The 16,139-nt window shown below is 38.8% G+C and overlaps 1 protein-coding gene across 3 annotated transcripts in view; it reads left to right on the top strand.

Annotated features, from left to right (window-relative positions):
• Positions 1-16,139, top strand: part of ELMOD1 (ELMO domain containing 1) — a 68,978-nt gene that overhangs the window by 30,078 nt on the left and 22,761 nt on the right. For all 3 annotated transcript variants that reach the window (XM_081799555.1, XM_081799554.1, XM_081799553.1), the window contains exons 3-6: positions 6,223-6,368; positions 6,508-6,536; positions 7,371-7,468; positions 11,036-11,165. In XM_081799555.1, coding sequence (XP_081655681.1) covers positions 6,223-6,368; positions 6,508-6,536; positions 7,371-7,468; positions 11,036-11,165 — 403 coding nt within the window. The remainder of the gene's footprint in view (positions 1-6,222; positions 6,369-6,507; positions 6,537-7,370; positions 7,469-11,035; positions 11,166-16,139) is intronic.

Below are 16,139 nucleotides of genomic sequence, written 5' to 3'. Positions count from 1 at the left end.
AAGCTTTTTATCTTGATGAAGTCCCAAAAGTTCATTTTTGCTTTTGTTTCACTAGCCTTTGGAGATGTGTCTTGAAAGAAGTTGCTGTGGCTGATGTCGAAGAGGTTACTGCCTATGTTCTCCTCTAGGATTTTGATGGATTCCTGTCTCACATTGAGGTCTTTCATCCACTTTGAGTTTATCTTTGTGAATGGTGTTAGAGAATGGTCGAGTTTCATTCTTCTATATATAGCTGTCCAATTTTCCCAGCACCATTTATTGAAGAGACTGTCTTTTTTCCATTGCATATTTTTTCCTGCTTTGTCAAAGACTATTTGACCATAGAGTTGAGGGTCCATATCTAGACCATAGATATGACCATAGAGTTCTAGATCCATATGCTCTAGACCATAGAGTTGAGGGTCCATATCTAGTCTAGTCCATACTAGATAAACCATGAATTTATTTATTGTTTTAGTTATCCCTCTGTCAGCTATCGCTCTCTAAGCCCTCAGATAAAATTTCCCTGGAATGTAAAAACAGTGCCCTTTGCTCTAGCAATAGAATTTGGAATGGTGTCAATCCACAATAAATTTATATCACTACTTTTTTTTTTTTAAAGATTTTATTTATTTATTTGACACAGAGAGAGGGAACACAAGCAGGGGGAGTGGGAGAGGGAGAAGCAGGCTTCCTGCCGAGCAGGGAGCCCGATGCGGGGCTCGATCCCAGGACCCTGAGATCATGACCTGAGCCGAAGGCAGTCGCTTAACCAACTGAGCCACCCAGATGCCCCTATATATCACTACTTTTCAAAGGCAGTGTGATCTTCATGCCCAGGGCACTGGGCTCGATGGGGGGAAACATTCTTGTTCTTCTAGAGGCCCACAAATGGTTGTGATTTCATAATATCAGTTCATGCATCAGGTCCTGTCCAGCCTCTCTTAGTAGTAGCAAGCTCATTATAGAGAGGGGCCCATTGACTAGGCCAAACCCCTACTGACAAGTTAATTTCCAGTTGATTGCCAGTGCCCCTAATTAGCAACTCCAACAGAACAACTAGTTTTTTAAATATCATTTCAGAAAATGCATGAAATGCTGACAACATTGAGCAGTTTGTTGTTCTTTATGGCCACTTAGATGGAAAGTGTTTCGTGGAGGAAACTGTGGCTTGGCCAAGAAATGTGATTATTTTGTATGTATCCTTCCTCACCAGTAGTGTACCTCTTATTTATTACAGGATTTCTTCAAGCAAGAATTCACTCTCATTAGCAAACTCATTGAAACTGTTCAAAATAAGCCACTTTTCTCTTACTATTCCAAACGAAGACGTCAGTCACAAATTTAAGATGCTGGAGTAGTTTTGCACTACAGGTGCCCACCCTCCCCCCCACAGGCAGGGGGCTGCATGGTTCTGGGTGATTCTCCCATCTCAGGGGCCCCATCCCTGCTGTGTGGATTCCTCTAGCAAAGCACCACAAGACAGGAGCCCGCTTTTATTTGGTGTTAGAGATATGATCCATTTTGAATGATTTACATCGGATGGCTATTCTGGTTCAAGCCAGAGAATGGATGTTAAATAACAGAAGTGTTCATAACTGCCTTGTGGAAAAACACTGCTGTGAACTCCACCATAAACCTTACTCAGCAGCGTATTAACAAACAGTTGTAATGAAAATGTTGGAAATAAAACATGTGTAAGTAGTTCTTATTATTAAATCAGTTTCTCCCAGTGCTTGTGCAAGGCATTCGTTGTTAGGAAGCCACAATAAGTCCTTCTGGAACACCATCAAAATGCTGTGATTAAAAAAAAGAAACAGAAACGAACACAAAAATTGTTGTCTATGCATACAATTATTAAAAACAGGACAGTGATCAGTATTTTCTCCTAGTACTCTTGAGAATGTTATTGTTGTTCCTACCAAATGTAGATCTTTTCAGTAGTGAGTTGAGAATCTTCCATCAGAACTAAGAAAATAAGTCTAGTGTTTTAAAGAAAAAAAGCAAAAGATTCCTCTAATTAAAAGTAAGCCTCTTGTTTTGGTGAGTTAGGCCAGGAGGAAAGACCAAGCAGCATTATAAAACCTCTGAATATCATCTAGAACTAATGATATAATGTATGGGGATTAACATAAGAATAAAAAAAAAAAAAAAAAACCTCTGAATAGTGTGCAGATGGTGGAGAGGGTGTGGCTATAATTCTTATTCTGAGAGTAGGAACTTTCTTCCTTCCTTCCATCCCTTTTCACCTAAACCAACCATAGATCAACTTGAGAGCATTTGAAGATCCATTTCTTAAGTTCTTCCTTTTCAGGGTAAACATGCCAAAATATTGTCCCAAATTTCTCCCAAAATATTTAATCATGTTTATCCTCCTCTGGACCTTCAACAGTTTTTTCATAAACTTTACAATTTGGGGACTTAAATAGGTCCAAAAATTTTAAAAGTAAGCCCCTGGCAACACCCAATGGTGAAGAACAGCCATCCTGAGATGCTCATAGGGAGGCTTTGCTGATCTGGTCCTATCCAAGCAAGTTGGATATTGTTTTTGTCATCAAAGCAAGGCTTCCAAAGTAAAGGGCAGCACTGGTGTTTCCATCTCTGACCATGCCTTAGATTTACGATCTAAATGCAAAATAAATTATATCTGTCAAAACACTGACCTGATGATCTAGCTTGAAAAAATACAAAGTACCTAGCAAAGCAAGAAAACACAGTGCCTAGCATAGTGAGCTGGCATTTTAATGAAATATTTGTGGGTGTTTTGGCCCATTAGGAAAAAAATTAACATAATATCCTTCATAATTAATATTATCAGGACAACTGGCCCAGAAATTACAAAAGAGTAAAGAAACAGTGTATAAATGTCACTCTGCAAGTGAATGGGCATTTCTTGTGCACAGTTTGTGACAGTGTTTCTGTGACTTTTTTGAGAGGGATGCGGTATACCTCAGAGAGATGAGCCCAGAGGGATGATGCAGCATCTTGAACCCCTCACTGTACATTTCCACTGGGTTTTCCAGTCTTTGACAGTAGGAACCTCCTCAGGGGAGTTGAAAAAAAAGAAGAGAAAAGCAAACAGAACATGATGTCTTTTCTCTCCTTTTATGTAAGGCTGTCTTAATGCAAAACAGCTCCCCAGGCATTTTCTTCTCGCGTGCAAGGAGGCCAGTGGGAGAAACTACAGATGGGCTAGAAGCCGCTGTACACCTGGACACTCCCTGGTCCTAGGAAGACACTTCTAGGCCTCAACCACATCTTTGTATGGATCTGATGGAGAAGTTGCATGGGGGAAACTTTCTAGTTTAATTTAAGCTATAAAATGGTCTGGTGGCTTGAACCCTAAGTAGAGTAAATACAAAGATACTCCCTAAACAATAATCAGAACCCTTTCGTCTATGAAGATTTGGTACTACAAGAACCTGATTGTCCTAGGAGTCCTGACACATGAACTGAAGAGGCTTCGTTTGTGGCGTTGGCTCCCGTGCTAGGCAAATGACATGTGCACCATAAGGACAGATCATGGAAAGCTTTTATCCTCAACTTAGTAACAGGCATAAAGCCAACCTGTAATATCATTACCACTTGGCTGGTGACCAGTTAACAAAGATATTGCTCAGTCTTTTCTTCTGGCATGGCGGTCTACTAGGTGGAAAAACAGAAAATTTTTTCCACGAGAGAAAGTTGAAGTTTCATAAAATTTCTCACTCATCGAATTAAAATGTTCCTCTAGCAGCCCCTGGATGGTTCAGCTGGTTAAGCGTCTGCCTTCAGCTTAGGTCATGATCCCGGGTCCTGGGATGGAGTCCTACGTCGGGCTCCTTGCTCAGCGGGGGAGCCTGCTTCTCCCTCTGCCCCTAACCCCAACTTGTGCGCGCTCATGCTCTCTCTCTCAAATAAATAAATAAAATCTTTAAAAAAAAAAAAGGTGTTCCTCTAAATTTATTTTTAGGTTACCTTTTTTGGGAGGAGGGAAGCTGATAACCTAAATCCTAATACATTTTAGGATGTATTCGACTAAAATAGTTGAATTTCAGATTTTATGAGATAGTAAATCCATTTTTTATCTTGCAGCAGAATCTGACTTCACATAGATATTTTATATGCATTTCTGTAATGGCTTTTGGTGATCATTTTATACATTTTAATTGTTAAAACCTTTTTTTCTTAAATAAAATAAAATGTACAAAAGGAAAATATACTTAGCCAAAAATGAAAATTAAAAGTACTCATAATTCCTTTACCTAGAAATACCACTGTTAACATTTTTGTTGTATATCCTGCATCTTTTTCTTCTTGTTCATACATCACAATTTTTTTTTTTCAAGAGAGAGAGGGATGGGGAGGGACAGAGGGAGAGGGAGAGAGAATCTTAAGCAGGCTCCATGTGCAACGTGGAGCCTGGCGCAGGACTTGTTCTCAAGACCCTGAGATCATGACCACAGCTGAAATCAAGAGTCAGATACTAAACCAACTGAACCACCCAGGCGCCCCACCATTAAATTTTTTTTAAAGAAAAAGTAGATCATTTCATATGTGTTTATTTCTAATTTTTTCTATTTGTTAAGCATATTATGACATTTTCTCGTGTTACTAGATCTTCTAGAACATAATTTTATTGCCTACAAAGGATTCCATTGTGGTATCTTAGCATAGCAGTTTCATTACTTACTGTTTCCTTCGTTCCCTTTGCATTTACATGATATAGATCCCAGGCCCTTGTACAAATAAGCCTATTAGAATTTTTATTTTTAACACAGGCAGTCCAATATTAGAGCCAGAGCAATTACGCAAAGGAACACAATCAAAATGTTGGTTCATATTCATAGATGGATCACATCACTAAGGCTATTAGTTAACTACTCTCATTAATCTGAGTGACCCTGGATCACCTTATGTTAGAGTTGGAGGGAATTAGTGAACATTTGTGAAAAAGAAACATCTTTTAGAAATGACACCAATAGGAGGTTATATAAATAATTCTGCCTCCAAGGAATGCATAGTAGGAAGAGAAGATGGGTTGAAAATAAGTTCCTGGATGAGAAGTTCTCTTTACTTATGTAGCTTGAGTCATTTTGAGACTCTAAACAGTACTGTGAAGTGGAAGACACTCACATATTAAAAATAAAAGTCAGCATAAAACACAAATCCCCATGTGCCAAAGACGTTGTAAGTACATGATTGGCAACTATACACTTCATAGTTTGTTGAGGAATTATTGGAGTGAGACAGAGGGTGCTATAAAGAAAACTTTGTTAGCAGGAGCCAAGAACAAACTTGTCAAGAGGTAGAGTGTGGGGAAGGTTTAAATCAGAGAATGTTGGAGAACTAAAGGTCAACCCACTTGTTCAATGAACTGATGAGGAGCCTTCTGGCAAGTCCAAGAAGTGGTGGGACTGGGCAGCAGAGAAGACAGATGCTACACAAGCAAGTCCTGTAGGGGGACAACAGTGCCTAAAGGAAAGCAGAGAGAAGGAGGGAAAGAATGAGAGCAAGAATCAAAGAGAGGAAGACTCAAAATAGTGGCCCCCTGGCCAAAAAAGGCACTAAGGAGGGGCTGGAAACTGACTAGGACTAGCTGAGAGGCTGTCTCCAGAGGCAGAAGAAGACAGCTGCCATAGCATGTTCTTCCCCAAGACTAAGGGAGAGAGACAACTTCTAAAACACAAGGATACTGTTTTCAAGGTACTGATGTACTGATTTATTTTCAATTTTTTTTTTATTTATTTATTTGCGAGAGAGAGAATGAGAGACAGAGAGCATGAGAGGGAGGAGGGTCAGAGGGAGAAGCAGACTCCCTGCCGAGCAGGGAGCCTGATGCGGGACTCGATCCCGGGACTCCAGGATCATGACCTGAGCCGAAGGCAGTCGCCTAACCAACTGAGCCACCCAGGCGCCCCCTGATTTATTTTCAAAATGTTTTTAGGCAAAGGTAGGAAAAGAAAGGATTCTTGGCTGAGCGTCACCCTCGGTTTTGGGAATATCAAATTTACTAGAATAGAGCATTCTGGAGTTGCTTGCAGTGATAGATAGTGCATCCTCACAGACCCTGGGCTTCCCTCCCAATAATGGGTTTTGTAGATATGTCAAATAAAAATAACATGGGATTAGAAAAATAAAATATGCTTGTAAACCCAGAAGTCTAATAGTTGATTTTCTTCTGGGCTTTTCCTGCTGGTGGTGGCTGCTTTCTGTTCTCTTCCAGAGTTCTAGTGGAAGGGTGCTGTCTTTTGTCTTTGACAGAATGTTGTTCCAGGTGTGCCTGTATTTTTACTGTAAATTTTTGTGGCGCTGCCTAAAATTTGTAATGAGGAAGCTGACTGGAAGATGTGAATTGCAACGGATCTGTTACAATACCAAGCCTGGGGCTTCTAGAACCATGAAAATCGGTAAGCATGAAACAAAGAAGTAAGCAAAATGTAAGCTTGGTGGGATTGTGGAATAGTGTGTTATATTTGTGTACAGTAATTTTAAACCACTTGTAAAGGAAAATTTTTGAATGGCTTTTTTTAATTGTCACTTTTACAGAAACATCACTGAGGGATTCAAAAAGTAAGGTAAGTAAAATTTTTTCTATATTTTCCAGCAACTTTTCACTTGGAGGCTTACCTCCATTATCAAAAACTAAACATTTTAAGAAACAAAAATATGCCAATGGCTGTGCAAACTGAGAAGAAAGAGTTACTTGCCCATCACAAGCCACTCCACTTTTGACATGAGAGCAGCTACTATATATGAATTTCTAGGCAGATTTATGATGCACTTATGACTTCATTGTTGAAGTTGATTTTTTATACTTTCCAAATTATAGAATAAATATTCCTTGAAAATAAGAGCAATGTTAACTCTCTGGCACTTCTTAGATATCCAAATCATTTAACTTTATACTCAAGATTTCCCAAGAAAATCAGAGAAGCCACTATGCTAGTTTGTATAGCAGTTAAGCGTCCACATAAGAGAGAAAAGCTGGGGGGTGTTTTTTTTCAAGATTCCTGAATATTATTACTTAATTTTGGCATCCTCAAGACTATATCCTCCATGTACTTCACTTAGTCATTGGCATACTGCCCATTAACAATGGAAACCATGTATATTGGATAAGAAAAATAAAATTTCAATATAAATAGCTTGAAAAAGATGAAAATAGTAAAAAAAAAAAAAACAACTTGTTTTATGTTAATTACCTTAATCAGGAAAACTGCACTACCCCCCTATTGTGAAAATGCCTAATTTACTAGAATTCAAATATGAAACCAATTTTTGCTTTTAGCTTAGTTTTAATTTAGTCTCATTTAAAAGCTCTAAGCAAATACTTGAAGTCCCATCTAAATAGATCCCGCTCAAGTCACTGATGCTCTTGACAAGGGAATTGCCTGAACCATGTCTTCCAGCTGCTGCAGACTTCAGTGAGTGTTCACCCTGACGCCATTGAGAAAACTATAGAGGACATCATGGAACTGAAGAAAATTAACCCCGACATAAATCCACAGTAAGAATGCATTTATGCTGTTGTAAACACAGAACACATGGCACGTACTTAGTATTTCTGTAGTGCTGAGCTCACTAGCGTGCTCTCCCTCTCTCCCTGCCACAATCATCTGCAATATGCCTGGTTTTCAGATGAAGAATAAAGAAAAAAAGTGCCTTTTTCATATTTGTAAATAGCAACTCTCTAGTTCTGTTATGATTTATGCTTATGCTTCTGAGCTGTAGTAAGAAATCTCATGGATGCCCTGATATCAGAAGATGAAATCAAGGGAGCCCATTTATCAACAGTGGCTCCGTGCAACACCTGTTTACACTAACAGTAAACGTTCACACTGTAAATGTGCCTAAGCTGATTCTGCTCCATCAAAAATATTCCTTCAGTTTATGACAGGCTGATAATCTTGGAGACAGTTTCTACTTGCTTGTCAAGAAGACTGGCATGTGTGGGAGGGAGAGATGGTTTTTATATGAAGACTTCAGAACTTTGTAATTTAGTCATCTCATCTTAGAAATATTAAAATGCATTTGGCAATGTACATGACGTTTAAAATTAGCTTTATATTTTCCCTTGGGTAGAGGAGTTTTTCAGTAAAATTTTGGGCTAAGGATGTTGGGTAGAATAAATTCCGCAGGCAGATATATTTAGAGACAGTTTAGGTAGGTAACAATCAAACTGTCTTTTAGATGTGCATAGGTGAGAACTTCACATTATTGCTGAGAATGGCTTTTAATTGCCAAAGACAGGGAGCTGTAGTTGAAGAGACTTTCAGAGAGTGCTGCATATAGGTCTGTCTCTTGGAGGGAGGGATTCTGGGTACTAGCAATTGGGGCTCATCACAAAACTCCTCATTTCCACATGGTCTCCACAGCATTCTTCTGCAGACACTTCAGCTAATTAGCTGTCTTTTCCTTATTCAGTCATTGAGGGTGATTTAATTATACAGCAAATGTCTCTTTGAAACCTCTGACATATATTTTATTTCTTTGGGAAGATGATAAGAAGGCAATTCATTTTAAATTAAGTTGAACCAAAAATTTAAGACTGCAGTTGGGCATGAGGGATATATTAGACCCACAATCATATTTGGAGATTGGATTCAATTTAACAGTAAATCTTTTTTGTCTCTTCTATGAAAGTTATGTGTTTCATTCAGAAGCATTTCCTTGTCATCTATTCTTTTGATTTCCTTTAGGGCGGAAAAAACCCTTATAGGTAGTAGGCTGTGTTTTTACATCTCAGTGTGGATTTCAGTGCTTTTTTTCTAGACTGACATGACAAAATGTAATGTTTTAAAATGAAATAATTTTCTGTAAAAAAAATCAGGAAATAGAGAAGGCTAGGGGAAATGTTTTATAATTTATCAAGCTATTACTACCATTAACCACACTGTTTTTTTTTTAATTCCAGTGTAGTTAACATACAATCTTGTATTAGTTTCAGACGCACAATATAGTGATGCAACACTTACATACATCACCTGGTGCTCATCATAACAAGTGCCCTCCTTCATATCCATCACCTCTTTCCCCCTTCCCCCAACGCACCTCCCCTCTGGTGACCATCAGTGTGTTCTCTGTAGTTCAGAGTCTGTTTCTTGGTTTGCCTCCTTTTTTCCCCCTTTGTTTTTGTTTTGTTTCTTAGATTCCACATGAGTGAAATCATATGGTATCTGTCTTTCTCTGACTGACTTATTTCACTTAGCATAATACTCTCTGGATCCATCCATGTTGTTGTAAAAAACAAGATTTCATTCTTTTTTATGACTAATATTCCATTGTGTATGTATGTGTATATATATATATACACATACACACACATCTTCTTTATCCATTCACCTATTTATGGACACTTGGGCTGCTTCCATAATTTTTAACCACATTTTGTTTTAATTACATTTTTTTTCAAAGTGCTGTTTATGCACTTGAAAAATTACTACAGTAAAAATGGGGGAAAAAATGGAATTGGCTCCTCTTATTCCCTCCTGTTTTATTTCTCTTGCTCTCTTCCTCAAAATCAACTCTCTTCTCAGTCCTACATTGATTCCCTGGGTGACCAGTGCCACTCTGCCCTTTTCCTAAATTTAAGTATCTCATTTAGTTTTTTGGTAACAGATAACTATAAGGGCCATTTAATTGAACATTCAAGTTTTATTTAAGTTTAGTATTTGGGTTATCTGACCCTGTGCTCGATGTGTGGAATAGGTATACAATCTTAAAATGTATGATTCTCTATTACTCCCAGCGTTAGACTTAACCTCTGTCTCATTTTCTCCTTCAAAAAAAAAAAAAAAAGATAGTCATGATTATAATAACCACCACAACAAAAATCCTCAAATGTAGTGTGAATTGGGAGTAGGAGCATATTGGACAGTAACTCTGAGTAGAATCCTATGAAATTGCCAATGTTCAACTATCTTGGAGCTACAAAAGTGAATGGCTATAAAGAAACAACAGGAATACATAAATGTGAAATACTGCCTTTAGATTTAAAAATGCCATCAAACAAGTACAGGAGAGTAATTTACATGACAGTAGCTTGATAAAGTTGTTATGTGACTACTTGAAAAGACCCTATTTTATCTGCTATGTTGTAGGAGAGAAAAACAACACTGAGGTCACACGAAGTAGTGATCCTCTGTATATCATGCTTGCTAAACTGTTTTCTGTTCTGGTGATCTGTTTTAAGGGGGCTGTTATTCAAATGATACATTCAGAGAAGACTGGGTGAGAGAATAAAACATGTGAAACCCATGTCCCATGAGAGGGAACTGAAGAAATCCGGGATTTTTTTTTTTTTTTTTAAACCCTGGAGATAAGACTAGAAGAAAGAATCACTATCTTAAAATAAGTAGTCACGGCAGGGGAAAGTTGGAAATAAATTTGCTCAGAGAACAAAATTTGAACCACTTGGTAATAAGGAAAGCAAATTTTGTTTCAACATAAGAAAAAGCATTCAGACAAATAGAGCAGTCAGAATGGAATGAGAAACTTCATAAAGTAGTTCTTTCTTTCTCTTGGCATTGCGTCATCTGTCAGGGATGCTCCTGAGCACAGATGTTTTTGTATTTGTTTTGTTATTGTTGTTTTGAAATTTTCCTTCCACTGTGCCCCTGAGAGCTAGCTGTCTCTCTCACACACATTATCACCTATATTTTCTACATCTTACTTAAGTCACCGGCAAAAAGATCTTCCTTGTTTTTTAAGCCATATTGTTGCAACTTGGTTTAAGAAAAGGCCAGAACAAAAGGTAAATTTTAGCCAAGTTCTACAACTGTCCATATGGAGCTTCAGTAAAGAAACTGTGCTTCCTCCACTCAAGTAAGAAGTGGTTGTGAGACCAATGCAGGAAATGTTACATTCCTTTATTTTTCTCAGTAAACTAAATACGGTTCTTTGTCCACAAAAAGAAAAGAAAAACTGGGCTTCGATTAAATACATCCCGTACGAGCAATTTCCTCAATATTATATAGATGTGGAAATCCTATTGTGCACATATCAAGTGAACAAATGCCAAAATATATGTTTTGTTTTTCCTCATGTGTGTTTCTTCTGTTTTTGAACACCTTAGGTTGGGAATCTCTCTTCAGGCTTGCCTTCTGCAAATTGTTGGCTACAGAAACCTTATCGCAGATGTGGAAAAACTGCGCAGAGAACCCTATGATTCTGATAACCCCCAACATGAAGAAATGCTTTTGAAGGTTAGACCTCGAACACATTTCAGTGCTTTTCTTAGGTCAGCTAACCTCTGCCAAGCACCTGCTAAGTGCTAGACACTGCTTTGATGGGGAGGGTATAAAGATGAATAAGACACGGGCGTGTAACTGGTTGGTAAAGCCTACTTTGCTTGCTGGTTCAGATGTACGAGGTAAATTCTTCTTTAGAAAATTCATGTGGGGGCGCCTGGGTGGCTCAGTTGGTTAAGCGACTGCCTTCGGCTCAGGTCGTGATCCTGGAGTCCCGGGATCGAGTCCCGCATCGGGCTCCCTGCTCGGCAGGGAGTCTGCTTCTCCCTCTGACCCTCCTCCCTCTCATGCTCTCTGTCTCTCATTCTCTCTCTCAAAATAAATAAATAAATAATCTCAAAATAAATAAATAAAAAAAATTCATGTGGGAAGCTAAATGTAAAGTCTTTTTTTTTTTTTTTTTTAATCTGAGAGAGCATCAGAGGTGATTTCCATGAGTGCTCATATTCTGGCTCAGGTTTAGGCTGTTTAACTGTATTGAAAGCCAGTAGGAGAAAGAGCATTTGTCAAAGAGTGACCTGGGATTTCCATTTATGACTTTTAATAGACATCAAAGATGATGAAGTTGGTTTCTGCTTCAGCAATAGCCCTCTTGGGAAATTACCTAAGATCTTATTGCTGATTATTTATTCATGTAACTTGGAGAGTATCAGAAGAGGAAGTTAAAGTTTATATCTGGTTTATTAAAACTGTTAGAAGAACAATATGCACTTGTAAATACTTCTTCTGGCTGTCAAAGCAAAACCTTAAAGATTTTATCTGATCTGATGTGCATTATTAAACACCAATAAAACTTGACCTCAAAACACTGAATTTGGAGTTTAAGAAATTAAGACCCAACCTTTAGAACTATTCATCTGGAATATTTTCTAAATTCACTTCTGAAAATAGATGCTTTTTAGGATGGAGTGCTTCCCTGTCCTTTGCTAGAATACAAAAATACACTAACAAAATTGGAAGGAAACATTTGTTTAGCTGCCTTAACTTTATCTTATTGAAAACTGTCAATAGGAGCTGTAATTTTGTGTGAAGGAGTGCTGTATTTTTGTGTAAAGGAGTGCATGCTTTTGTGTATGTAAATACTTACGCAGATGACTTGTCTCTGCTAATTAGTGCTATATCTGATGTGAATCCCTAAAAATGAAAGAAGACTCATTCTTAGCAGTAGTTTTTCTTCTTCCCTTTCTGCTCTGCTTAAATTTAGCTAACCTACTGGCTGAGCTTCATTTCCTATTATTGCCTTTTTTATCATATTTTCTGATAGCCTAATTAAAATCAAGCTTAATTAAAATGACTTCAAGGTGAGAACTGAGAGGTGAATGAAAGAGAAGAGAAGTGGAAAAATTAACAGAGTGGCCACAGGCAGCTGAAGAATTCGTCAGAATGGCCATGACGCCTTCAGAATCAGGGACACCCGGGTCATGACGCCTTCAGAATCAGGGACACCCGGGTGCCTGCTTTGCACCGTCTTAGCTGATCTGTTGTATGGATGCTGCACATAGTGGGTTTTCAACAAATACGGGGAAAAGCATGAATTACTGTGGTTCATTAGCTACAAGAAGTCAAGAACTTCTATGATACACCTTTTATATGTGGTTGTGATTTGAGTTTGTATGTGTTATTTTTACTGGCACAGCTGTAAGAGGTAAGCAAGGTGACGGTTGGTAGCTACAGCAAACTACAAGCATTTCAGTCCAGATTCTGATGCATACAGCTAATAAAGTATAAAGCCAGGACTGTCCACTACTGCCTTAAGCACTTTGAGGAAATGCATCTTGTCTACCCTCAAGTGTCTTGCAATCTAATTGGGGAGATACTATGCATCTACAAAAATCACTAAATCTTATCCATAGACCTCCCTCAAAATAGCTCTTGAATGTTTCCCATGCCCACCACCTTATTCTAGCATTATCTCCAGCTTGGGTCATTATAATAGCCTTTTAATTCTGCCACTAAGTATTAGCTTCCTCCCTTCCATCTTCTAAAATACTGCTGGAGGGATTATCTAGTCATGTTATTCCTTAGGTCAAAAACTTTAGGTTCCCTGTATCTGACAGAAGAAATCCCATGCTTGGCATTTTGGACCCTTTGCAGTCTATTTTTCCAAGCTGTATCTCCTGTATCCTCCATGCTCTGTCATTCACCTTGACCCAGAACAGGCCGTGCCATCCCTTATGCCCAGGTATTTGCTTATGTGGTTCCCTCTATTACCTATTATTCTCATAGCAGAAGCTAGCACTTTTTTAAATCCTTACTCATTTGATTTTGAAATCTTCTCTAGTCTCCCCAAGAATACTTAGGAATGGGGTCTTTATTCTCTTCTTTAGTTTATTCAAATCCCAAGTATGATAATGAAATCAATAATAATAAAACACTGAGTATTTAGCGCACGTTAAACATTACAGTAAATGTTTTACAGCATTATTTCATTTAACAGTCACAGCCTTGTGGCGAGATCTTCAGGTGAGGAAGACGAGGCTGAGCAGTTAAGTACTGCCCAAGCTCACACAGTTAGAAAGGGCTCCACGCTGCTGCACTACACCACCTCCCAAGGGAGGAACTGTGTCTTGTTCCCATTTGTATTTCGAGAGGCTGGCCTGTGGTTTGTGTTTAACTGCCTGATCTTAGGCTGCTTCATCTTTAAAATGGGTAGTAATACCCTTGTTACCCATTTCATAAATTGTTTAGAGCAAGAGCCAGCAAACTAAGGCCTGCGGGCCAAATCTGGCCTGCCACCCATTTTTGTAAGTCAAGTTTTATTGGATGTATGTCAATACACGTGTATACCACTGTCTGCGGCTGCTTTTGTACTACAGTGACAAAATTAAGTAATTGCAGCAGTGACCATTTGGCCACCAAAGCCTAAAATATTTACTGTCTGGCCCTTTCCAGGCAGACTTGGCCAACCCTTGATTTAGAGACTTAGGTAATATATTACCATATTGTTTAAGTGCTTTGATTTATAAACACGGGAGACCATTATCAGTGCTTATAGTCTTAAAATATTAAAAAATCTGGATTTTATGATCATTCAAATATAGGGTGAGATGAAACTGAGTACCATTACTTTATGTTCATATAGCACTGTCCATATGTTATTCATCCATATGTTATTCTATTAAACATTTGCTAACCACATTACTAATAAGGTGAAAATTTTAGGTGAAGTCATGTACTTAATAGAAAAAAATAGGAGCTCCTGGGTGGCTCAGTCACTTGAGCATCCAACCCTTGATTTCGGCTTAGGTCATGGGATCGAGTGCCGCACTGGGCTCAGCACTGAGCGTGGAGCCTGCTTAAGATTCTCTCTCTCTCTCTCTGCCCCTCCCTTCCCCCCCACCCCATCTAAAACAAAACCAAACCCAAAATTAAAAGATCCTCTCCTGATGGGAAGAGATAATTCCAAGGTGGCCTTGGTGTGAGACTGCTTTTCCTTGAATGAATGGATAGACAAATGGCCTTGCCCTTGCTCTCTTGCAGCAGACCTGAGACAAGGGGAAATGTTGAAATAAGTTTGTGGTAAAGGCTCAGTGCAAAGAGAACAGAGTTAAACAGAGCATAGGCCATGATGGATGACAGTCTGACCCAGGGTACAGCTTCCACATCTGAAGCTTGTCATTTTCCACAGGAATCGCCCTTGGTGATCTGGTCTCCTACCTGTAGCAGGTAACTCTGTAGTAATTCCATTGCCACCAGCACAGTTTGGAGGGCTGAACTCCACAGAGCCCCCCATCAGAGGCCCGCCACCTTTGTTCAGGTTTCTGGTCAGCTCCATATATGCAACAAATGACCTCACCCTTCAGGGCCACCCTGCCTGCTCCCCTTACTTTTTCAGAGAAGAGCCTATCAGGAGAGAATCCAGTAGCTCATTCTTTTTTTTTTTTTTTAAACTTTTCCCCCTATTTTATTTTTTAGATTTTATTTATTTATTTGACAGAGAGATAGAGAGCACAAGTAAGCAGAGAGGCAGGCAGACGGAAAGGGAGAAGCAGACTCTCCACTGAGCAGGGAGCCCGATGCGGGACTCGATCCCAGGACCCCGGGATCATGACCTGAGCCAAAGGCAGCCGCTTAACCGACTGAGCCACCCAGGCGCCCCCAGTAGCTCATTCTTAAAGGAAATATACACATGGTAGCCCTTCACAGAAGTACTTTAGCATAATCGACTTTCATTTTCTGAGAAAGTGGCCCTTATTAAAGCAGATAGGATTAAGACCTTAATTAAGAACACTTTTTAGCCATTGGTCTAGTCTGTCATGATACACGAAATTATTAAAATGGATTTCTTTTTTAAGCATTATTCGAACTTTTACTCCCCTAAAGTATTCCCCTAATGAATGAGGTTTATAAGCTACCTATAGAAATGAAGTGTTTGTTTTTGCCATTTCACTCCACTGTGTGAGGCCCTGAGATTCCTTCGAATTATTGACCAAATGAGTGTGATGAGCTTTACCGTTTCCTTTCGTTCTTGTTTGTTTTTCACTGTGGCAGTAACCAAATCAGTTCCTAAAGAATTTTTATTTTTTATTTTTTTAATTTTATTTTACTATGTTATGTTAATCACCATACATTACATCATTAGTTTTTGATGTAGTGTTCCATGATTCATTGTTTGCGTGTAACATCCAGTGCTCCATTCAATACGTGCCCTCTTTTGGTTTTTAACATTTTTAAAAATTTTTTTATGTTAATCACCATACATTACATCATTAGTTTTTGATGTAGTGTTCCATGATTTATCATTTGCGTATAACACCCAGTTCTCCAATTACGTGCCCTCTTTAATACCCATCACCGGGCAAACCCATCCCCCCAGCCCCCTCCCCTCTAGAACCCTCAGTTTGTTTCTCAGAGTCCATAATCTCTCATGGTTCCTCTCCCCCTCCGATTTCCCCCCCTTCATTTTTCCCTTCCTACTTTTTTTTTTTT

The sequence above is a fragment of the Leptonychotes weddellii genome, chromosome 11, assembly GCF_054177405.1.
Source record: "Leptonychotes weddellii isolate Sample4059 chromosome 11, ASM5417740v2, whole genome shotgun sequence".
NCBI classification, from domain to species: Eukaryota; Metazoa; Chordata; class Mammalia; order Carnivora; family Phocidae; genus Leptonychotes; species Leptonychotes weddellii.
This window is presented reverse-complemented; position numbering and strand designations above follow the sequence as displayed.